Raw genomic sequence first — 26310 nt, 5'->3', positions numbered from 1 at the left:
CATGTAAAAGCAGTCTAGCGGCCAATTACCTGCTAGGATTGCTTTTACATGTAAGCCGACCGCTGGCTGTAAAAAACGATACCAAGATGATGCCTAAATCTGCAGGCATCATCCTGGTATAACCACTCAATGTCCAGCAATGCACCAGTACATTGCTGGTCCTTGTTTGGCATATAGGTTTTTTTTTTTTTCATGCAGCCTGTGGGCTGAACGAAAAAAAAGAGAACCTATCAGAAATCAGCACAGGAATAATGCGTAGTATTACTCATCATTAACCGCCCAAACGGAGGAAGGTGAGACTTCGACAATAAGAATATATAACTTGTCGTCATTGGTCCTTACTGATGATGACACGTCTATACTTAGTCGGGGCCTCACTTTCGCTCCGACTATTAAACCCAACCCGTTTCAGTTATTCAAAGATTTGAACAAGTTCATAAGGAATCTCACTCTAAAAAGGCACTACTCCATCCAATCATCCAAAAATAAGATACATACTAATGATAGCCTTGATACTGTGGAGGTTGGAGACGGTGGCCAGCCACCTTCCAATAGTGACATAGATGTCGCTTTGGCCATGTTGGAGGAGCTGTATATAGAGGGCTCTACGCCATGGGATGTGGAAGACTTGACTGGAGATGAAGCTTTTACATTCACCCAACATCTTATGAGTTCCCCTCCCGTTCAACACACACATCTGAAACCCAAATCAGTGTTCTACCCTACCAATTCTAAAGGTCCCTGTATAGAAACCTTCTACAGAATCGTTTATTCAGAATTTCTAGAAATGTGCCAACATACACAAAAAAACTGTAAAAACACCCATAATCTTACCTCAGCCGAAAATATAGCATTAAAAAATCTTATGTCTAATTCCCAGATTATTATTAAACCTGCGGATAAGGGAGGTAGTGTCGTGGTCCAGGATAAAGCAGATTATGTTAAGGAGGCCAAACGGCTATTGGCTGATGAAAAAACCTATGTGAAACTCAGGAAAGACCCATTACCTGAGTTCACAAAAGAAGCCATAGCTATTGCCCATAGGGCACACAAGGATAAAATTATTACTAAATCTGAACTGACGTTTATCATCAGGGAGTATTATCAAACGCCATATTTCTATCATCTCCCAAAAGTGCACAAGTGCACCTCTAATCCCCCTGGCAGACCCATTGTGGCTGCCATGGAGAGTATCACAAGTGGCTTCTCTCAATACGTGGATGTATTTTTACAGCCTATAGTACAGAACCTATCCTCATATATTCGAGACGGTATCCATGTACTAGAGTTGCTTGCCCCTTACTCATGGGACCCCTCATATCTCTGGGGGTCTCTGGACGTACAATCTTTGTACACATCCATACCCCATGAGATAGGTATGAGAGCATTAGAATTTTACCTAGGCCATGACCCGTCCATTAACCCCCGACAGGCAAGCTTTATTATGGAGGCTACCCTGTTTTGCCTTACTCACAATTATTTTTTGTTTGATGAAGAATACTACCTGCAAATAAACGGCACAGCTATGGGCGCTAATTTTGCCCCTTCATACGCAAACCTTGCGATGGGCCACTGGGAAACACGCTATGTTCTGAATAATAACCCCTATAGTTCGCATATAGTTTTCTTTGGTCGTTATATTGATGACATCCTTATCATTTGGGATGGGGACTCTTCTGTGGTGGATAAGTTTGTTGCCCATTGTAACCAAAATGATATGGGCTTGAGCTTCACTTCGGTGGTTGATAAAGACCACCTAGCCTTTTTGGATCTAGATTTATATCATGAAGACCACCTTTTATTAGCTAAGAACTACACTAAGCCCACAGCCGGTAACTCTTTATTACATTATAAAAGTTGCCACCACCCCCGTTGGCTAAACAACATACCAAAAAGCCAATTTTGTAGGTTGAGACATAACTGTACAAAACTTTCTGACTATGAAGACCAAAGTAAAATCTTGAAGAAAAAATTTGCAGACAAGGGTTACCCTCCAGATCTCGTTGAACAATCATATTCCCAATATATAGCGCCAGTTACAAAGATAAAAAAGAAGTCGGATGATGCTAACACGCAAATGAGATTTACAACACAATTCCATAACCGCCATCGACAGATGGAAAAAGTAGTGCTAAAACATTGGCCTTTACTACTTCAGGACCCGCATTTAAGAACACTACTGCCCAGTAAACCCAAGTTCTCATATCGGAAAGCTTCAAATATTAAGGCCAAAATCGCCCCCAGTAAAATGAAAACAACCAAAACGCATCAGTCATCTCTCCTTTCCTTCTCCAATATGGTTGGCATGTACCAATGCCGTAAACCATTGTGTTTGACATGTCAGTATGTCCCACATAAGAAAAAGGATTTCGTGGTCAAGGGGACCACGTATGGAATCAAGGAATTCCATACCTGCTCCTCAGACTTCGTGGTCTATTGCTTAAAGTGTCCATGCGGCCTACATTATGTAGGCCGTACTATACGTACACTACGAGCTCGTTTTGGCCAACATAGATGGTACATACAGGAGGGCAAGGACATACATAGTGTCCCTAGACACTTTTTATATCACCACGGAAAATCTACTGATGGTTTGCAGGTATGGGTGATCGAATCTATTCCAAGTAGGTTCCCCGCGGCAGAGAGGTTCAAACGACTCTGCCAAAGGGAAACCTACTGGATATACGCCTTAGATGTCCTCTTGCCCGGGGGACTTAACGAAGAATTGGACGTCAACACCATCTTGTAAATGCAGACTGTACCCTATGGTTCTTTATTGATCCACGTTGATTGGGGCTTTTTATCTTTATTGATCCACGTTGATTGGGGCTTTTTATCTTTATTGCTGCCACTGTGAATAGTTTCCCAACATATTAACCACTTAAGCCCCGGAAGATTTTACCCCCTTCCTGACCAGGGGGTATTTTACGACTCGGCACTGCGTGACTTTAACTGACAATTGCGCGGTCATGCAATGTGGTACCCAAACGAAATTTACGTCCTTTTTTTTCCACAAACAGAGCTTTCTTTTGGTGGTATTTGATCACCTCTGCGCTTTTTATTTTTTGCGATATTAATAAAAAAAGAGCGAAAATTTTGCAAAAAAATGACATTTTCAACTTTGTCTTTTAAAAAATATCCAATATACTCAATTTATGTATTTTTTTTGGCCAAAATATATTTAACTACATGTCTTTGACAAAAAAAAATTCAATGAGCGTATTTTTATTGGTTTGCGCAAAAGTTAGAGCGTCTACAAACTATGGTGTAAATACTGAAATTTACGCAGCTTTAATTTCTGACTGCCTATCTCATTTCATGAAGTGCTAAAATGGCAGGGCAGTACAAAACCCCCCCAAACTACCAATTTTTGGAAAGTAGACATCCTAAGGAATGTTCTGAGAGGCATGTTGAGCTCATTGAATATTTCATTTTTTTGTCACAGGTGTTTGAAAAATGACTAAAAATTTTTTTTTTTTTTTTTTTACACAAAGTCGTCATTGAAATGATATATTGCTCACACATGCCATGGGTATATGTGTAATTACACCCCAAAATATATTCTGCTGCTTCTCCTGAGTACAGGGATACCACATATGTGGGACTTTTTGGGAGCCTAGCTGTGTACGGGTCCCCAAAATCAAATCACCACCATCAGAATTTCAAAGGGCGTACATTTTTCATTGCATTTTCTCACTACCTCTAACGGTTTAGGAGGCCCTGAAATGTCAAGATACCACAAAACCCCCCCAAATGACCCCATTTTGGAAAGTAGACACCCCAAGCTGTTTGCTGAGAGGCATGGTGAGTCCATGGAATATTTTATATTTTACCACAAGTTTTGGGAAAATTACTATTTTTTTTTTTTTACACAACGTTGTCACTAAAAGATAAAATTCTCACACATGACATGGGTATAAGTGGAATGACACCCCAAAATACATTCTGCCACTTCTCCTGAGTATGGGGATGCCCCATGTGTGAGACTTTTTGGGAGCCTAGCTGTGTACAGGACCGCGAAAACCAATCAACACTCTCAGGTTTTCTAATGGCGTAAATTGTGCATGTCACCTCTGCACTACCTATCACAGTTTCGGAGGCCCTAAAATTCCAAGATAGCACAAAACCCCCCCAAATGACCCCATTTTGGAAAGTAGACACCCCAAGCTATTTGCTGAGAGGCATGGTGAGTCCATGGAATATTTTATATTTTGCCACAAGTTCCGGGAAATATATATATATATATAAATATTTTTTTTTTTTTTTACACAAAGTTGTCAGTAAATGATATATTGCTCACACATGCCATGGGTATATGTGAACTGACACCCCAAAATACATTCTGCTGCTTCTCCTGAGTACAGGGATACCCCATGTGTGAGACTTTTTTGCAGTCTAGCCGAGTACAGGACCCCGAAAACCAATCATCGCCTTCAGGCTTTCCAAGGGCGTAAATTGTTGATTTCACTCCTGACTACCTATCACAGTTTTGGAGGCCATGAAATGCCAAGACAGCACAACCCCCCCCCCCCCAAATGACCCCTTTTCGGAAAGTAGACATCCTGAGCTATTTGCAGAGAGGCATGTTGAGTGTTTTGCAGATCTCACTTTTTGTCACACAGTTTTGGAAATTGAAAAAAGGAGGGAAAAAAATGCATTTTCCTGTTTTTTCTTCATTTTCCAAAAAAAAATGAGAGCTAATGAGAGCTGCAAAATACTCACCATGCCTCTTAGCAAATAGATTGGAGTGTCTACTTTGCAAAATGGGGTCATTTGGGGGGGTTTTGTGCCATCTTGGCTTTTTATGGACTTCAAAAGTGTGATAGGTAGTAAGGAGTGAGATCAACAATTTACGCCCTTAGAAAGCCTAAAGGTGCGCATTGGTTTTCCGGGTCCTGTACGCGGCTAGACTGGCAAAAAGTGTCACACATGGGGTATCATTGTACTCAGGAGAAGCAGCAGAATGTATTTTGGGGTGTCATTTCACATATACCCATGGCCTGTGTGAGCAATATATCATTTACTGACAACTTTGTGTAAAAAAATAAAAAACATTTTTTTCCTCGAAACTTGTGGCAAAATATAAACTATTCCATGGACTCACCATACTTCTCAGCCAGTAGCTTGGAGTGTCTACTTTGCAAAATGGGGTCATTTGGGGGGGTTTTGTGCCATCTTGAAATTTCAGGGCCTCTGAAACTGTGACAGGTAGTCAGGGGTAAAATCAGCAATTTACGCCATTAGAAAACCTGAAGATGTGGATTGGTTTTCGGGGGCGCGTACACAGCTAGGCTCCCAAAAAGTCTCACACATGTGGTATCCCTGTACTCAGGAGAAGCAAAAGAATGTATTTTGGGGTGTCATTTCACATATTCCCATGGCATGCATGAGCAATATATCATTTAGTGACAACTTTCTGTAAAAAAACAACAAAAAAAAAAAAAAATAATAATTTTCCCGAAACTTGTGGCAAAATATAAAATACTCCATGGACTCACCATGCCTCTCAGAAAAAAGCTTTGGGTGTCTACTTTTCAAAAAGGGGTCATTAGGGGGGTGTTTGAACAGTTCCGGCATTTTATACTCAATCTTATCCACACATCACCCACTCTTCTAACCACTTGAAAACCAAGCCTTTTCTGTGCCTTTTTGTTTACATGAAAAAATATTTTTTTTTTACTAGAAAATTACTTTGAACCCCCAAACATTATATATTTTTTTAAAGCAGAGGCCCTATAGAATAAAATGGTGGATGTTGCAAATTTTTTTGTCACACGGTATTTGCGCACAGATTTTCCAAACGCAATTTTTGCGAAAAAAATACATTTTTTTTTAATTTATTGCACAAATACACTATATAATTCCAATTCTTTTGGTAAAATTTAAAAGATGATCTTATGCCGAGTTCATAGACACCTAACATGACATGCTTTAAAAATTGTGCATGCCTGCGCAGCGACAAAAACGTATGTACATTTTTGAAAACCTTTAAAAGTCTCTACAGGTTACCACTTTAGACTTACAGAGGAGGTCTACTGCAAGAATTACTGCACTCGATCTGGCGATCGCGGCGATACCTCACATGCATGCTGCAATTGTGGTTTACATATGACACTAGACCACCGCTTGCGTGCGCCATTGCGCGCAAGCACCGGGGGTAAGGGGGGGGGCTCAATTTTTTTTTTTTTTCTTTTTTCTTTTGCTTTTTTATGTTATTTTGACACCTTTCCTTTAATTTTTTTTTTTTTTTAATCATTTTTATTGTTATCATAGTGAATTTAAATATCCCCTATGATAGCAATCTGTAGTGACAGGTACTCTTTTTAAAAAAAATTGGGGTCTTTTAGACTCTAGATCTCTCCTCTGACCTTAACGCATCTGACCACACCAAAATTGGTGTGATAAAATACTTTCCCAATTTCCCAATGGCCCTGTTTATTTCTGGCGAAACAGAAGTCATAAAATGCTCGTAGCCTCCGGCATCTTAGGCCATAGAGATGATTGGAGCCATTCTCATCTCCAATTAGCTCTATGGTTAGATAATTGAACCACCGGCTGCACTCTCGGGTTAACCGGTGGGACAGGAGAGCCAGAGAAAAACCATGGAAGGCTGCGGAAGGCGGCGGTGGGGGGGGGGAGGCCCCTCCCACTGCATGTAAAAGCAGTCTAGCGGCCAATTACCTGCTAGAATTGCTTTTACATGCAAGCCGACCGCTGGCTGTAAAAAACGATACCAAGATGATGCCTAAATCTGCAGGCATCATCCTGGTATAACCACTCAAAGTCCAGCAACCTACCAGTACATTGCTGGTCCTTGTTTGGCATATAGGTTTTTTTTTTTTTCATGCAGCCTGTGGGCTGAACGGAAAAAAAGAGAACCTATCAGAAATCAGCACAGGAATAATGCGTAGTATTACTCATCATTAACCGCCCAAACAACCACCCACTGAATTTAATGATGGGTATACACGGCGCTATCCACGTATACCAAAATAGGATTTTAACTGCAGTGCTGAAATCAGAAAATCACCACAGCTGCTATCAGCAAAGGTATCCATATATGCTGAGCGCAAACGCTGTTTGTGTCAGAATATATAAAATCAATGCGTGGTAGCCGACGAGGGACCTGCAAGAGAAACAGGTCACAAAAGAATGAAAAAACAAACAAAGGACATTTAAAAGTACAGTAAGAAGAGTAGAAGGACATATAAAATTACTGACACAACAACAGTTTTTGGATCCTTTTATTTTTCTTTCTAACTGTTTCTTCAGGTCTTGATTTGGGACTGCGATCTTCTCTTCCAGCTTAGGTCTCTCAAAATGTCGATGGACATCCAACATCCTTCGAGACCCTGTGTTTGTGTGCCCTACACTGTGTCGTGCTGTACCCTACACTAATACTCCACTAGTGTATGGTAGCGCTCAAAACATTCCCCGATGCAGGTTGGTCAGGACATTTGGGACAATAATAACGGGTGTCACGCCTAAATCCGCGCCTGCTACAGACACGACATCGTCTTTGGGGCCATCTTTGGGTAGGTGTACGCGGGAGGACATGTGAAAAATGCCTCTCATGCAGCCGGCTCACTGCATCTGGAAGGGGAAGTTGGACAGGCATGCCTCCTGGGTACAGGTAGGCAAGAATGATCTCTTCCTGGAATTCCCGGAAAGATCCAGTTCGTCCTGACGCCCTGTATAGGACAAAGGCGTTCAGCATAGCCAATTGGAAAAGGTAAACAGACACTTTTTTCTACCAGCATCTGGCTTTACGGGCAACTAAATACGGTGCCAAAAGCTGGTCATTAAGGTCCACCCCTCCCATGTTAAGGTTATATTCGTGGACACAGAGGGGTTTCTCCACAACGCCAGTTGCCGTAGTGATTTGGATCGTCGTGTCTGCGTGAAGGGAGGACAGAACATAAACATCCTGTGTATCCTTCCACTTCACCACAAGCAATTTGTCAGTTTTCAAGCAGGCTCTCGCCCCCCGACTAAGACGGGAATCTACAAGCCGTTGGGGGAAGCCCCGGCGATTAGGTCGCACGGTGCCACATGCGCCAATTTGTAATTCGAGCAGGTGACTAAATAGTGGCACGCTTGTATAAAAGTTGTCCACGTACAAATGGTACCCCTTTCCGGATAAGGGTGACACCAAGTCCCAAACGATCTTACCGCTGCTCCCTATGTAGTCTGGGCAGTTGGGGGGCTCCACACAGCTATCTTTTCCCTCATAGACCCGGAAACTAACTGTATAGCCTGTGGCCCTGTCACAGAGCTTGTACAGCTTGACCCCGTATCTGGCACGCTTGCTGGGGAGGTACTGTTTCATAGCAAGGCGGCCAGTAAATTTAATCAGGGACTCGTCAACGCAGACAACTTGTTCGGGGGTAAACAAGGCTGCAAACCGCTGATTGAAGTGGTCTATGAGGGGCCGAATTTTGTGGAGCCGATCGTATGCAGGGTCTCCCCGAGGACGACAGATTTCATTGTCGCTGAAATGCATAAATCGCAGAATTTGCTCATATCTCGCCCTGGACATGGAGGCAGAGTACATGCGCATATGGTGAAGTGGGCTAGTGGACCAATATAGCCACAATTCACTCTGTTTAGTTATGCCCATGTGGAGGGAAAGGCCCAGAAAGATCCCAAATTCGGAAACCGTTATAGGTTTCCAGCCGAATGGTCTGGCAAGGGGCGAATTTGGGTTGGCGGCGCTGAACTGTTGTGCATATAAATTTGATTGATCCACAATAGATCTGAAAAGATCTTCCGTGAAGAACAGCTCATAAAAGTTCAGGGGCGTAAAACCAGCTGTCTCCAAGTGGGTTCCAGGTTGGGCAGTGAATGGGGGGGAAGTACTGGCGCTGTAGAATCAGTGGGTTGCCAATTGGGATATGCCAGCGCATCAGGGAGGGCACTATGGGCTCTATGGGCCTGTCTTCGAATACGCGGTGGCTGCGGGCCACTACTTGTGCTAACCACCGCACCAGCTTCAACTGCACTTAAGGGACTCGCCACGTCACCAGGTGTTACTGCAGTGCTGGTTGTACTAGGTCCAGGGTGTACTAGGCCGCTGGCGCTTGCCAGGTCGCCAGAAGGATGAGCGGCGCTAGTAACCACACTCTGCTCCATACGAGCACCCTGCGATTCCTGCATCTCAACAACTCCAGAATGGGGTCGGGTACGCCTGGGTCTAACAGGGACCCATCTGTCGTCGGAGCTATCTGTCAGGGAGCCGCTGCTGTCATCAGGTTCATATACTGACACTAATTCGGTCATTGTAGCTTCCCCATCGCTATCAGATGACCCGGTCAGCATATAACTGAGAGCCTCTTCATCATTGTACGAACGTTTAGACATTTTGGTAACTAAATTTACCCGTACAGTGATGCGACTCACAGGTAATAAAAGCACCTGGTTGTCGAAGACTATTTCAAGCGCTACCAAAAAAACTGCTAATGCTAGCAGGGATCAGGCCTGACTCTGCTAACACAGCGGTTTTGTGTCTTGTGTTTTTTTGTAAGTGACAGTAATCTATTGATTACTACACTTGCCTGGGTGAAAGGGTTAAACGCAGGTGCTGGCCGGAATCAGTGCTGATCGTGCAAACACCGCGTTTTGGGAACCCTAAACTATGGGGGCGCTAGTATAGTTCTGATCAGATCAGATATTGATCTGTTCAAACACTATACTAGAAATGGAAGTGTATGTGCGTGCGTGCGTGCGTGTGTGGTAATCAAGGGGTTACTTCTAAACTATGCGCCGGGGATCTGGGGGGGGGTGGCGGGGACCCTAAACCTCCTTTGGGAAAGAAACTAGCTCGCTAGCGCAACCTCAAGTCACAATGACACCAATACAAAATACAGTAAAAACAGTATATTATGTGTGTATTAGTGCTAATGTGACAGAGGGTGTAGGGGTTAACGGGATGTGATCAGGGGGTTTAAATCTTTATTGGAAGGGGCTGGCGGGTATCCTATGGATAAAAGAAACGGTGGCAAGCGCTAAACCTGGTCACAAGTCACACTTATACGGGTATATAGAAAATGCTATATACTGTATACTGTGTGTGTTATGGTAGGGGGTGTAGGGGTGATCAGGGGGGGTCAGGGGGTTAAAACTTTATTGGGCGGGTGGCGGGGACCCTAAACCTTCTTGGGACAGAAACTTAGTCGCCTGCGCTAATTCTGATCACAATGACACTAATACAAATATACAAAAACACTGTATATTACGTTTGTATTAGTGCTGATGTGACAGAGGGTGTAGGGGTTAACTAGCGGTGATCAGGGGGGGGGGTCAGGGGGGATCAGGGGCTCAAATCTTTATTAGGGGGGGTGGCGGGTAATTCAAGTGGAAAAGGGGGGGTCGCAAGTGCTACACCTGTTCACAAATCACACTTATACAGGTATATAGGTAACTGCTATATGCTGTATATAGTGTGTGTTGTGTCAGGTGCTGTAGGGGTTAATTGGGGGGGCGATTGGGGGGTAAATGTGCCTATCTAGCTGTGTGTGACTGTGTTTGGTGCAGTACTTACAGTTAGAAATGCTCTCCTCTCGAGATGAATCCAAAAAGGATCATGGGAGAGGAGGGCACGTCTTTTCAGAGTCTGTGTTTACATTTCAGAGACTCAGAACAGAAGCTGATTGGGCAGGACCGATCTACAGGTCCAGGCCAAAAATCATTGGCCTGGACCTGATGACTGATCGGTTCTGAACCCAATCGAGCCATCGGTGTCGGCGGGAGCGCGCACAGGACCGGCGGCAAGTAGCGACGTAGACCTACGTCACTCTGCCTGGCCGGGGCTGACTGTCGCAGTAAATATACTGTGCGCAGTCGGCAAGTGGTTAACAACCAGCTATTTCTTCACACAGAATTTGCATCGGTCGAACGTTTTTTGACTGATCCGAATTCGAATCGTTCCGAAAAATTGGAATTAGTTAGAAAACGAATAAATGAAATACATTTTAACAGATTTCAACTAAATCCATTACAATTTCATTTGGAGATTTGGATACATCGGAATCTAGGAATAACCAAAAATTTGTCTGAATTTGTATTCGCACCAAAACGAATTTCACGTGTCTAACACTTAATGGCCACCGCTAACAGCTGGGCTCCCAGCCAATGCAAATGGCCAACGATGGCAGGGCCCACTCTCCAGGCATTGATCCTCTACATATGTGTGCCATAACACCACCCCGCTGATAGCTGGGGACTCAATGACCACTCGGGACATCCTGGAAGACTTCTGGATACCAAAGGAAGCTCCTGACATCCCGCACAGCTGCCCAGCACCAGACCCGCCCACCAATACTTCCAATAGGTAGAAAAACTTCATACAAAAATGGTCCTATAAGTGAGGAGGACAAAAAAAGGAACGCAGCCATTGGCTTATCCTGAACATTTATGGGGGTGGGGTCTTATGGGGGAGGAACGAGGGCGGGGCTACCCAAACGTATGCTGCCATGGACATCTGTCAGGAAAGCACATTATAGCCACTAGATGGAACTGACCATTATAAGAAATTCCAATTCACCATGACTGGGGGAATGCGGGTCACATTTCATCAACACATTTACAACAACCAGATCTGTAAGTGTTTGTAAAATCTTCCCGCACAAAATGTACTCAGCCAATGAAAGGTAAGGACTCCATTTTTATTTTTCTCCTGCTATCAATGGCCAACACAGGACAACACTTCATCCATGTCTTTGGTGATCTCTGATCTCCTTATTAAATGTTTCTTACATGATGAAGATCAGCCATGGAGTATATCTGAGGTGTATATCAGGGTGTGCTTCTCCCCCACATGTCCACCAACATTCATATAGAAGGCATTTCCCGCACTTAAGGCACTAATACACCTCAAGGGTTGTGTGGGATCTCTGATGTACAGGAAGACAGGACTTCAGGGACAATTCCCTCACTCAGGACAGGAATACGGCTTCTCCCCTGTGTGAGATCTATGATGTGTGTTAAGACTTGACTGAAAAACATTTCCCGCACCCAGGACAGGAATATGGCTTCTGCCCTGTGTGAGATATTTTATGTTTGGAAAGATGGGAATTCTGTGAAAAACATTTTCCGCACTCAGGACAGGAATATGGCTTCTCCCCCGTGTGAGATCTCCGATGTGTGGAAAGAGCGGACTTCTGTGCAAAACATTTCCCGCACTCAGGACAGGAATACGGCTTCTCACCCATGTGCGATCTCTGATGTCTGTAAATATGGGACTTCTGTGCAAAACATTTCCCGCACTCAGGACAGGAATACGGCTTCTCACCAGTGTGGAATCTCTGATGTGTGGAAAGAGCAGACTTCTCTGAAAAACATTTCCCGCACTCAGGACAGGAATACGGCTTCTCACCAGTGTGCAATCTCTGATGTGTGGAAAGATGTGACTTAATTGCAAAACATTTCCCACACTCAGGACAGGAATACGGCTTCTCACCAGTGTGCCATTTCTTATGTGTGGAAAGAGTGGACTTCTCTGAAAAACATTTCCCGCACTCAGGACAGGAATACGGCTTCTCACCAGTGTGCGATCTCTGATGTCTGGAAAGGTTGGACTTATCTGAAAAACATTTCCCGCACTCAGGACAGGAATACGGCTTCTCACCAGTATGTGATCTCTGATGTGTGGAAAGAGCAGACTTCTGTGTAAAACATTTCCCGCACTCAGGGCAGGAATACGGCTTCTCACCAGTGTGCGATCTTGAGGTAGCCGGGTTTTCTCCTGGACTATACTGTGTGATGTCCTCATCTTCTACTTTACAGTCAAAGTGAGACAAAGTGAGACAATCCTCTGAGGTTTTCCTCATCTCCCGTCCATCTACTAAAATAGAAATACAAAGATTATTACTAGATATCAGCAGATTGGTTCCCCTAAACCAGGACTCCACCCACATCAGACAGCTTTGTCTCTGAGGATCTTACAATTCCACCCTCAAGGTAATTAGTAAATGGGTTCTCTGATCTCCTACCAGTTCATTTCTTTATTCATGGACCTTAGTCAGAGAGTGAGGAAACAACGAGAACCGTCTTTTATAGGAGTGACAGGGATGAGGGGATTATAGGACAAGTGTCCCCTCCCCCTCTATCACTCATTGCCATCTTCCCAACACAAGAAGTCCCGCACTTCCTTATTTAGTCCATGATTTTGTCATGAATAAAAGCCACTGAGCCCCACCAGAGGTCAGAGAGTGAGGATGGGGGAGAACAACCAAGATGAAGACTGGACTGATCCTGAAGATCACCATCATTGGGTTACTGACTCCTCCCTCATTATCACTTTCTGTTTAAGGTTCCAAAGTTGGAGGATGTTATCACATTATTATCACCATGTAAAAGTCTGTCCTCCAATCAAATCATCAGATATAAAATGTCCATCTGGTAGGAAATGAGTGTAACAAAAGAGAATCCATATTATGTGCATATATATAGCAGTGGGTAGAGGGGGGAGAGCAGAAGTCAGGAGTATGTAATGTACAACATAGAGTATATAGTGCAGGGGTCAGGACTCCTAATATTTGTGTTCAGTAATCAGTTGCAGAGGTCCCACACCGCTGCCTCCCATCTCCTGAGACTGCACTCAGTGACTTGGGTGTGAGACTATACAGACATATCCCTCCACCCGGCACGGCCAGCAAATTACAGAGCAAGTAACCCCAGGAGAATTTTTCTGTCAGAGATCTTGCTAGACCCTGGCATGGGGCAGAAGAACCAAGGTACATACCCCAGGTGCATAGGTCAAGCAACACCTATGGTAATTATCAACATTTTGCTGCCAGCTGAACCCCAGAATCCCCATAAATCCAGTCTAAAGACATAATTTGTGTCTGCAGCACAGAGAAGGAAGATTATCCGAGAGAAATACAGGAATACAGGATGGGGAACACAGGTCAGGAAAGTGACCAGGGTATTACAGGCTGATATCAGCCAGTTCCCACCCTACTCTGGACCAATCAGTGAGCAGTATGGGTGGAGGAATGTATTTAGTGTTAATGACCCACCTGTGCTGATCTCTGTAGGAGTGTCCTCCTCTATAAATGTCCCCGTTATTCCATCCTCCTCCATAGACTGCTGATCATCCCTCACATACGTCTCCTCTTCTTCTGCTTTAACCTCAAATTCTATATCGATTGGATCTCCACTCTAAACCAAGAAAATGAGAGAGAATATCATCTGGAAGATATAAGCTTTAATATTGTAATATTATATATGAAAAAAAAAAACACATCCTCTCCAGAAGTCCATGCTCTAGATGCTCCAATCCACCAACCTTGTAACATTGAGGGATGGTGTGACCTTCCTGTGTGGAATCCCGGGAATACAGAGGACGGAGACATCTCTCTGGTGGGTTTCTGTAGCTGGATGACTCCACCATGGTATCCTGACACAGATCTTTGTGTTCTTTTAGAAACTCTGACTCCTCCATCACCCCATCCTCATCATCCTCCTCTTTTATCTCTTCTTTAACCTCAACTTTAGAATCTCTCAGGTTTCCACTCTGAATATATAATAAAAATGACATCAATGGTAACAATGCAGATAATGTACAGATCCTAATGATACTATCAGTGATTGTTCCTCATCTACCTGATGATGGTGAGGGATGGTGTGACCTTCCTGTGTGGAATCCCGGGAGTACAGAGGACGGGGACATCTCTCTGGTGGGTTCCCATTACTGGATCCATCTGTAGGAAACACACACACTGACTGAATACATTGTTTCTATGTGTTTATCAGATGATGGGGGATCTAGGTGGAGCCTCCGTACTGCTCTCTCCTTTACAATAAAGTCTCCTCTTACCCGGTGATGTGAGGGGCGGCTGATTCTCCATCATGATGTCCTTCCCAGCACCGCTCACCTCTACTGTCAGCAGCTCAATGATCTCTCTGGTGACTTCTCAAATCGTCTTTTTATTTCTCTATTCTATCAGGGAGGGAGGTGGAGGCAATGTGATGGTCATATGATCTCCAGATTTCACAGGAGGAAAACACAAATAGTAAAATAAATGACATTCCCAGTATCCTCCTTACCTCACTGGTCAGGTCTCTTTTTATTTAAACCCCACTTCATGCTGAGGTTTCTGATATTACATACAATGCAGGTCCAACATCCCTACTTTGAAAGTAAGGAGGCCTGGGGTTCAGCCCACATCCTAAGAGCATCAGAAATAAAGAGTCGGATAGCGGGATATTGGAGGGAGGAGCTGTGAGGTCAGTGTGATGTCATAGGAATCTCTGGCTCTGATTGGAGGGACATTGGGAGGAGGAGCTGTGTGGTCAGTGTCATGTCATAGCAGTGGGGGAATTTCCAGGGTTGCAGCAGAAGGGGTCCTGCAGTTCCGCCACTGTAGGGGGGCCCGCCGCTGCTCGGTAGATCGTACACTGGTCATTAATGTGCACTCTCACAGGCGCACACAGTCCCTGTCCATCCTCTCTGCCCGCCCATTGAGTTCAGTAGGGGAGGGAGATACAATGTTGGGAGACTGAAAGAGAAAATCAGATGACCTGGGCTGGGCCAGTAGAGTGAAAGGGGAGGAGCTCTTCACCGTGTGAGGAGACCCCATGATAGGAGTTACTGGAGACACAGGAAGAAAGCCTAAGATACACTGAGACCTAGCAAGGAGGAGGGACCAAGTGATCTGCAAGAGAGGGAGTGACACTGATCTCATCCCTCAATATCAGCACTGCCACTGATTCCCACCCCCCCCCCCCCACCACACACACACACACACACACACACAACCAGCACTACCGCTGCCACTGATCCCCCTCCCCCCCCCCACACACCAGCACATTTGCTGCCACTAAATCCATCCCCCCCACCACTGCTACCACTCATCCCATTCCATCCCCCCCAACCACCACCCTTGCCACTGATCCCATGCCCCCCTCACCACTGCCACTCATCCCATTCCCCCACTACCACTGCTCCCATCTCCCCCTCACCACTGCCACTCATACCAGCCCCCACCACCACTGCTGCCACTCATCCCATTCCATTCCCCCCCAACCACCACCACTCATTTCATCCCATCCCCCCACCACCCCTGCCACTCATTCCATTCCTCCCCACCGCTGCTACTCATCCCATCCCCTCCACCATTGCTGCCTCTCATCCCATTCCACCACCACTGCCACTTATCCCATTCCATTCCCCCTCAACCACAGCTGCCAATGATCCCATCCCCCCACCACCACCGCTGCCACTGATTCCATCTCCACCCAACCACCACTGCTACCACTGGTCCCATCCCCCACCACCACCGCTGCCACTTATCCCAGGGGCGTAACTAAAGTGGGTCGCAACTGCAATAGCCCATGTGTTTCCCCTGTACACCTGGAGGGGGGGGGCGGCATATAGAGGAACAAATCCCCTCCATTCTTCTCCTGCAGCTGCTAAAAGCTAAGTTTCCCTCCTCTCCCTCCCATAGGCATTCTGCGGATTCAGGAGGGGATTTGTTCCTCTATGTGTCAACCCCGCTGCCCTCCTATCCAGGTCCTGCTGCCCTCCAGCCCAGGGATAAGTGGGAAGGGCCCTGGCCGGGACTCAGGGGGGCCCCTTCATGGTTTCTTGCACTGGGACCCAGAAGGTTCTAGTTACGTCTCTGTGTCATAGGATTCTCTGACCCTGATAGGAGAGACATTGGGGGAGGAGCTGTGTGGTCAGTGTGGTGTCATAGGATTCTCTGACTCTGATTGGAGAGACATTGGGAGGAGGAGCTGGGGGGGGGGGGGCTGTGTGAGGTTTCTGCACACAAAGAATCATTTCTCCCTGTGCCTCCCACCTCTTCTACAATTAAAAAACTTTTTCTGTGGGCTTTGTCAGGACACATCATATTCCTGTGATCTCCGTTTACTCCGGTGACTTTACTGATCACATTTTAGGATGAATATCTGAGACTGGGATCATTGTGAAAAAGAAAAAAAAAAAAAAAACACGATTCCGGATATTTATTGCAAATTAAATTTTTTTCCTCTTTCTTGTACTGGTAGACAACAGGCTTGGCAGTGGCATGCAATGCCAAGCCGCCGCAAGCAAAGCCAACAGAATACTGGGATGTATAAAAAAGGGGATTCACTCCAGAAATAAAGAGATTATTCTCCCTCTCTACAAGACTCTGGTCCGGCCACACTGGAGTATGCTGTCCAGTTCTGGGCACCGGTCCTCAGGAAGGATGTGCTGGAACTGGAGAAAGTCCAGAAAAAGGCAACAAAAATAATTAGGGGAATGGAGGACATCAGCTATGAGGAAAGACTACAAGCACTGAACCTATTCTCTCTGGAGAAGAGACGATTGAGGGGGGATATGATATCAATGTACAAATACTGTACTGGTGACCCTAGCATAAGGAAGAAACTATTCAGAGAAAGGAGATACAATAAGACATGTGGCCACTCACTAAAACTTGAGGAAAGGCGGTTTAACCTTAAAGTGCGTAAGGGGTTCTTCACTGTAAGAGCGGTAAGGATGTGGAATTCTCTTCCACAAGCAGTCGTATCAGCAGGGAGCATTGATAGTTTCAAAAAACTATTAGATGGACACCTTAAAGACCACAACATACAGGGGTATACAATGTACAACATACAGGGGTATACAATGTACAACATACAGGGGTATACAATGTACAACATACAGGGGTATACAATGTACGGTTTAAAGCAAACACACACACACATCATAGGTTGAACTGGATGGACTGATGTCTTTTTTCAACCTCACTAACTATGTAACTATGTAACTCTTCTTATTTGAATCCTAAAAAATAAAGACATGCATATTCCAATCCTCCCTAAATACACCCCCCCCCCACTAATAAAAGTAGTACAATGCGTTTGTCAGGAGTGTGTTGTTGTCAGGGCTGGGCTTCTGCTATTAATAGCAGCTCTCTACTCATTGCACAGAGGCTGCTCAGCTGTCTGGTAATTACCAGCCACTCATTATTCCACAGTGACTCACCTGGTTACCATTACCTGCCTCATTAGTCCAGCCTACAGCCAGCCCCTTTTTGCTATTTAAACTACCTTGCTGATTTCCTCCGTGCCTTTGCCTGGTCAACATCTCCAGCATGTCTCTGCTGTGTTCCTGTTATGACTTGCCCTGGCTGATATCTCTTCTGATTTCTGATCCTGATTTTTGGCTTCTGACAACGCTGATTTCTGATCCCGGTTTGTCTGATTACCGCTCTGTCTTCCAAACCCTGGCTTCTGACTACATTCCTGTTCTGTGTTATTTTTGCTATTACATTAAAGGTGTGATTTTTAATTACATTTTCTGTCACTGCCTGGTTTATGGTTCCTGACAGTTGTGCTATTGCTCCTCATTCCAGCATCCTGGTTTTGGCTGTGATGCATTCTTTCTTTCTGTCTATCTGCAAAGTGAGTGATGTGGTCAGTCTCTGAGTGGAGACCAAATCTGATTGAAGTCAGCCAAGCCCGCAGTCTCATGCTTGTGATATTGCGTTTGTAACACGTGCTCCAAGCTCTCTGTTGGTCTACCCTGCTGTTTGGATTCCCTTGTTGAAGGCCTTAATTCAAATTCAGATCTCGACTACTCTCTGAACTCTGTCTGCCTTTTGACTACGGATTTGACCCTGACTATTCTGAACCTTGCCTGCCTTGTAACTGGACTGTCGTTGAACCACTCTGCCTGTCTGCCAACCGCAAGTACCTGGTTGCTGTGCTCAGTTCGTTCCTGCCCTGGTGGGGTGGCCAGGCATCATAGCATTGTGATCAAAAGGTGCTGCGCCAGAAACAAAGTGTAACATATAATGGAAATGCAATCTCAGTGTCCATATAACATAAGTGCATTCCGGTATCCAGAAACAAAGTGTAACATATATCGGAAATCAATCTGTGTATACAATAAAAAGTGCAATCTCAGTGTCCATAAATCATAGGTGCATTCCGGTATCCAGAACTGTGATCACCCAATAACGTGATTAGTACAAAATACTGTGCTCCACTCCACCGCCACCAGAGATCTAAGCCTCTCACCTTAACCACTTCCCGCCCTATAGGCGATTGACGGTGGGAATGTGGTTGCATTATCCTGACCGGACGTCATATGACGGCGGCAGGATAATACAATTTGCGCACCCCCAGGGGGTGCACAGAGCGGGGATCGGTGATGCGGCGTGTCACACTGACACACAGCATCTCCGATCTCGGTAAAGAGCCTACTGACGTAGGCTCTTTACCATGTGACCAACCGTGTCCAATCACAGCTGGTCACATAGTACACAGGAAGAGCCATTGATCGGCTTTCCTCAGTACGTGCCTGACAGGCACGAGTAAAGGAGAGCCAATCTGCGGCTCTCTTGACAGGGGGGAGGGAGGGGGGGGGGGGTCTGCACTGGTAATCAGATCATTGATTCCCAGTGCAGACCCTTGGGGGGGGGGGTGCCACTAGAACCACCAGGGATGCCCACCCATGACCCCAGGAATGCCCAACCATGACCCCAGGAATGCTCACTATGGCCACCAAGAATGGCAATCAGGGCTCAGCGAGCCCGCCAGGGCCCTCCCCATCAGTGCTGCCCGCCAGGGCCCTCCCCATCAGTGCTGCCCACCAGTGCCCATCATTGCCATCTATCAGTGCCGCCCACCAGTGCCCATTATTGCCCACCAGTGCTGCCTATCAGTGCCCATTAGTGCCCATCAGTGCCGCCTATCAGTGCCCATCAGTGCTGCATATCAGTGCTACCTATCAGTGCCACATATCATGCCACCCCATCAGTGACACCCCATCAGTGCAGCCTCATCAGAGCAGGAAAAAATTTATTTACTTACAAAATTGTATAGCATAAACAAAATACCTTTTTTTTTTTCAAACTTTTCGGTCTTTTTTTTTTTTTTTATTTGTTTAGCAAAAAAAAAAAAAAAAAACCTTGCGGTGATCAAATATTACCAAAAGAAAGCTCTATTTGTGGGGGAAAAATGACATAAATTTGGTTTAGGTACAGTGTTGCATAACCGCGCAATTCTCATTCAAAATGCAACAGCGCTAAAAGCTGAAAATTGGCCTGGGCAGGAAGGGGGTGAAAGTGCCCTGTATGGATGTGGTTAAACTTTGACCCAGAGACCTGAGCCAAACAAAGCTTTTACCCCTCAGGGGTCACAGGCAGGTGTCACCGGATGGTGTGGAGGTTTCACTAATGGATGCACTGGGACCAGCTAACCGCGATGGTGCCGCTCTCACACAGGGCACAAAGAGATCACCACATAAGCAGAAAGAAATCGAATGCTCTCCGTGCGGATAAAGCATATACAGCCGTTTATTTAACCACTTCAATACAGGGCACTTTCACCCCCTTCCTGCCTAGGCCAATTTTCAGCTTTTAGCGCTGTTGCATTTTGAATGACAATTGCGCGGTCATGCAACACTGTACCTACACCAAATTTATGTCATTTTCCCCCCACAAATAGAGCTTTTTTTTTGGTGGTATTTGATCACCGCAAGGTTTTTTCTTTTTTGCTAAACAAATAAAAAAAAGACCGAAAAGTTTAAAAAAAAAAAGAAGTTTTTTTGTTTACGTTATACAATTTTGTAAATAAATACGTTTTTTCCTGCACTGATGAGGCTGCACTGACAGGCACTGATGAGGAGGCACTGATATGCGGCACTGATAAGTAGCACTGATATGCAGCATTGGTGGGCACTGATAGGTGGCACTGATAGGCGGCACTGGTGGGCAATAATGGGCACTGATAGATGGCAATGATAGGCACTGGCGGGCAGCACTGATGGGGAGGGCACTGGCGGGCAGCACTGATGGGGAGGGCACTGGCGGGCAGCACTGATGGGGAGGGCACTGGCGGGCTCCCTGAGCCCTGATTGCCATCCCTGGTGGCCATAGTGGGCATCCCTGGGGTCATGGGTGGGCATCCCTGGTGGTTCTAGTGGCACCCTCCCCCCCGAGGGTCTGCACTGGTAATGAATGTTCTGATTACCAGTGCAGACCCCCCCTGTCAGGAGAGCCACAGATCGGCTCTCCTTTACTTGTGCCCGTCAGGCACGTATTGAGAAAAGCCGATCAACAGCTCTTCCTGTGTACTATGTGACCAGCCGTGATTGGACATGGCTGGTCACATGGTAAAGAGCCTACGTCAGTAGGCTCTTTACCAAGATCGGAGATGCGGTGTGTCAGTGTGACACGCCGCATCACGGGGTGCGCAGAGCGCATTATCCTGCCGCCTTCATATGACGTCCGTTCAGAAAAATGCAACCACTTTCCGGACATCAATCGCCTATAGGGTGGGCGGGAAGTGGTTAAATAAAGGTACTCACAAACAGCTTCTTGGAGACACGCTCGTAATACAATAAGACCGCACAACAGAGAGGATGCAGCCAGCAGCAGGAAAGGCTCCGCCCCCTATACGCGTTACGTCTTTGCCGACAGGGCGCTGACTTCAACAGTAGAGCTCTAGAGAGCATTAGATTTCTTTCTGCTTTTCTGCTTATGTGGTGATCTCTTTGTGCCCTGTGTGAGAGCGGAACCATCGCGGTTAGCTGGTCCCAGTGCATTCGTTAGTGAAACCTCCACACCATCCAGTGACACCTGCCTGTGACCCCTGAGGGGTAAAAGCTTTGTTTGGCTCAGGTCTCTGGGTCAAAGTTTAAGGTGAGAGGCTTAGATCTCTGGTGGCGGTGGAATGGAGCACAGTATTTTGTACTAATCACGTTATTGGGTGATCACAGTTCTGGATACCGGAAGGCACCTATGATTTATGGACACTGAGATTGCACTTTTTATTGTATACACAGATTGATTTCCATTATATGTTACACTTTGTTTCTGGCGCAGCACCTTTTAAGTTTGATCAAATTGTATTGTGTAAGTGAATAACGCTATTTTGTCTTAGCTGCCGGATCTTCTTATTTTATACACTGTTTTGGGTTTGTACACTGGTTGATTATATCCCTGCTCTGAGATTAATTAATTTATTTTTGGTGATAACTGCCAACATTCATCATAGCATTGTGTTTAAGTCCTGGGGGCAACTGAGTATCGGTAGGCCTGCTTGCCTTATGGGAAAGGAGGCTGCTATAGGCGAAGAACACAGAAGCCAGCTATAGTGTCTGACCACCTGCGTTAGGGGTAAGCGTGACATTGTTAGTATAGATGTAGTAATTCTATAATAGACTGATGAGGTGAGAAGGTCATTGGTGGAAAAGGTGACATCACCAAAATGAAGGAAATGTATCAGCCCTGTAAGTGGGGGAATGCTATGACCCTGAAGGGGTACATCTACATTTCCACACTATATATGGCTGGGGAGCACACATCTTTCTATAAGTGGGTTCTTTATTTAAGTGGGCGCACTTCAGCGATTGCACAAAGCGAGAATACACAGCAAACTACTTTGAAAAACGCCAAACAGACTGCAGGTGACCTTGTTTCCTAATTCAGCTCTCCTTCCTCTCTGTAACATGCACTTTCTAAAAAATCCTTCTGATAGTTGTGTCCTCACTCCTTAATGTCTTTCTTCACCCCTCTTCTCCACCCCACAGCCTGTATATATCACCCTCACTTCTGTCCTCTCCCTATTACTGCACTCACCTGCTAATTCTAAACTCACATGCTAATAAAACCTCCAGAACCCTGAGGCATGTCCCTTCATATAAATTGCATCCCATATTACCTCCCTCACCCTTCTGCTTCTCCCAACCTCTCGAGATTAAACCCCAAACCCTGGGCCTCCATCGCTTAACTGTATCCAAATCTCCCATCACCCCATGCCCTCTGGCAAGAGCAGCAATCCACACAATTTTATTTTTTTACAAACAAGGTTGCTCTTTATTGAAAAAAATCAGAATTAAACAACAGTATACAACAAACGTGTAGCCATTGGCCAGTAACATAGACAGATGGGAGAAACCAGTGCGCTAGTAGCATCCGAGTAAGCGTGGTGGGGAAACATTGCATACATACAGTAACAGAAAATACAGAACCGGCAGACAAGTGAGTCAAATAGCAGCAAGGAGAAGTGGAGATAAACCGCACCATCCACCCAGGGCTGCCAAATCTTTTCGTATTTGTGGGGACAGTTTCTATTAATGTAAGTAAGTTTGTACAGAGGGAGAGCCCTGTTCACAAGGGCCACCCACGCAGTCAGCGTGGGGGGGAGGGAGAACCCCAGCGAAGAATGATTTCCTTCCTAGCATAATACAGCAACAAAGAAATCATCAGCCGCGAGTACTTACAGCATCTATCCTTATCAGGAATGCCCAAGAGTGCCAGCTCCGGGGTGTGTGTGACAGTGAGATGGAGAGGAGTGTTCAGGGGGTCAAACACAGCACCCCAAAACTCCTCCACCCGTGGGCAAGTCAAAAACATATACAAGTAAGAGCCCTCAGCTACTAAACATTTAGGGCAGTCGGCCGATCTCGCAGGATACATTCTGTGCAGTCTCAGTGGAGTGAAATAAACTCTGTGCAGAAATTTAGTATGGATAAGTTTGTCTCTAGAGGCAATGACCGATCTGGAACCATTTCCCAGGTAGTCCTCCCATTCCTCCCTATCTAGGGCAGGCAAATCTGAAGACCAGCATTGCCAAAGACGCTCCAGGGCAGGAGAGTCCGTAACCAACAAGGTAGCGTAAAGGGCAGAAAGAGGCTTGGGGAGCTCAGCCTGGGCGAGCACATCCTCCAGACAATCGGTCTGTAGTACCGGGGTGGTCGGGAATTGGGCACGAACCGCATGTCGCAGTTGGAGGTAGCGGAAACCTATCCAGTGAGGCAGGGCAAAGGAGCCACGCAAGTCCGGAAGTGTGCCAAGTGTAGCCGCTGGATGCCACATCAGGCCCACACCTGCGGATCAGGAAGCATCCGCAAATGAGGGAGCGACGGGTTGCCCCACAGGGGCTGATAAGGAGACCAAGTATTAGGCTGGAGAAACCGCACTCTGGCCACCTTCCAAACCCGGAGACTAGTCCTGGTGGGGAGGGGAAGAGACGGATAAGAACCCGCGCCACGGTAGGCCAGGTTGCCAAGACCCGCCAGGGAGCTCAGACAAGCAGCCTCCAGGCACGTTTCTGCATTCGACCTAGACCCCGCAAACCACAAGTGTATGGTAACCAGGACGGCTGCCCAAAAATAAAATTTGAAATGAGGAAGGGCCAGTCCCCCCGAGGACACTGGGAGTTGTAAGGTAGAGCACGCCAGCCGGGGATGCGAGCCAGCCCACAAAAAAGAGCCGATACAGGCGTCCAGGTCACGGAAAAAAACGGTGGGGATCCACGATGGGGAATGGCGAAAAACAAAGAAATTTAGGCAAAAAAATAATTTTGATGATGTTAATGCGGCCCAAAAGATTCAGAGGCACGGACCCCCAGCCCGCACAGAGCTCACGAAGTCGGTCCAGGATAGGAGCAACATTGCGAGAGAGGTAATCTCTGGGGTCTTTAGTGATCCTGACATCCAGGTACTTAAATTTGTCAACCCACAACAGGGGGGAAGGGGATGCCAGGGTCCTCGCATCCGGATCCAGGGTAAACAAAACTGATTTGGTCCAATTAATACGTATCCCCGAAAACCCGCCGAAGGATTAAAAAATGGCCAGGGCAGCCTGAAGGGACGAGGACGCATCGGCTAAATAGAGCAGGGTATCATCAGCATATAGGGACACCTTTTCCTCAAGGGTACCAATCCGCCAGCCGCGCACAGCCTCCGAGGAGTGAAGCAAGGCCGCCAGGGGCTCCACCGCCAGGGCAAAAAGACCCGGCGAGAGAGGGCACCCCTGCCTTGTCCCCCTATGCAACGGAAAGGCAGCAGAAGTAGCACCATTAGTGCGAACTTGGGCCAGTGGGCAACGATAGAGCAGGCGCAACCAACCCATAAAGCGAGGGCCAAACCCAAAACGACGGAGCACAGACCAGAGATAGGGCCACTCGACCGAGTCGAAGGCCTTCTCCGCGTCGAGGGAGGCCACTACCCATTGACCAGGATTAAGATGTGAGGCAGAGAGGTTCAGATGAAGACAACGGAGATGAATATCCGTCCCTTCTCTGGCATAAAACCGGTCTAATCCACATGCACAAGATCCTCAATGACCGAGGTCAAACGAATGGCCAAGACCTTGGCCAAGAGCTTGGCATCAGCATTCAGCAGGGAATTAGGATGGTACGAGGCACAGTCCTCCGGGTCCTTACCAAGCTTAAGTATTAGTACAATGAGGGCCTCAGAGAAGGAGTCCGGGCAAGGCGTCCAGGTCCGTGAACCGACCCAACAGCTCCACCAAGCGTGGAGCCAGGGATTCCTGAAAAGAGGAATAAAATTCCACAGGGATACCATCCGGGCCCTTGCCAGACTGCATCGGAGACAGAGCGATCTGGACCTTCTCCAGCGTGATAGGACTATCTAAGCGGCCTCTAACCTCATCATCCAATTCCGGGAGCGAAATACCGGCTAGAAAACACTCCAGATCATCTGCGCTATAATTCACCCTAGAAGTGTATAGAGTAAGATAAAAATCCCAAAAACAATCATTAATATCAGGTAATTCAGACAACAGGGTGCCTAACAGCGACCGGATCCGACCAATGTGTGTGACGGCAGTCTGTTCCCTCGACAGCCTGGCCAAGAGGCGCCCATTCTTGTCACCATATTCAAAAATATGTTGGGCCGTCGAGAGAAGGGACTTTTCAGTGGCAGCAGCCCTGCACACCGAAAGATCACGGAGCGCCTGCTGGAAGGATGCATAATGGTCCGCATCAGGGGATAGGACTCCTCCGCAGAGCGGAGGGTCACTTCCAACTGTTCCAGAGACTGCACAGAACTTCTGCGGGCCGCAGCAATACGAGTGATATACACACCCCGCAGCCAGGCCTTGAAGGCATCCCACAAGACCAAGGGATCAGGATGCTCTTCATTGTGTGACCAGATAACATTGTGTGGGATAACTCAGCTGGCAGGGCAGCAAAAATAGAGGGCTCCATAATCCAGTATCTGGACAGTCGCCAGCCACCACCCGACCTCTCAGCAGACACCCGGAGGGAAAGCAAAAAGGGGGCATGGTCAGAAATACCCCTAGGCAGAATAGAGGCCAATGTGACCATTCGAACGACCTTCAAAGAGGCCAGGGCTAAGTCAATTCGGGAGAAAGTCCGATGAGAGGCCGAGTGACAGGTAAACGCCCTATCCGATGGGTGTAAGCACCGCCAGATGTCCACCAAAGAGAAGGTGGACATCCAGCGGGCCAAGGCGTCACACCAGCCCGAGGGGGGGTGGAGGCGGTCCAGAGTGGGGGACATATTGAAATCACCCAACAATAGTACATTAGATACATCAAAAGA

At 46.5% G+C, this 26310-nt stretch overlaps 1 protein-coding gene across 1 annotated transcript in view; it reads right to left on the bottom strand.

Moving 5' to 3' along the window:
• Window positions 1–11981: 11981 nt before the first annotated feature.
• Window positions 11982–26310, bottom strand: part of LOC309543892 (uncharacterized protein) — a gene marked incomplete at both ends in the record, with an annotated part of 86503 nt that continues 72174 nt past the window's right edge. The window contains one exon of the mRNA XM_082276306.1: window positions 11982–12701. Coding sequence (XP_082132432.1) covers window positions 11982–12701 — 720 coding nt within the window. The remainder of the gene's footprint in view (window positions 12702–26310) is intronic.

The sequence above is a fragment of the Pelophylax lessonae genome, assembly GCF_965119305.1.
Source record: "Pelophylax lessonae genome assembly, contig: HAP1_SCAFFOLD_482, whole genome shotgun sequence".
Taxonomy (NCBI): Eukaryota; Metazoa; Chordata; class Amphibia; order Anura; family Ranidae; genus Pelophylax; species Pelophylax lessonae.
This window is presented reverse-complemented; position numbering and strand designations above follow the sequence as displayed.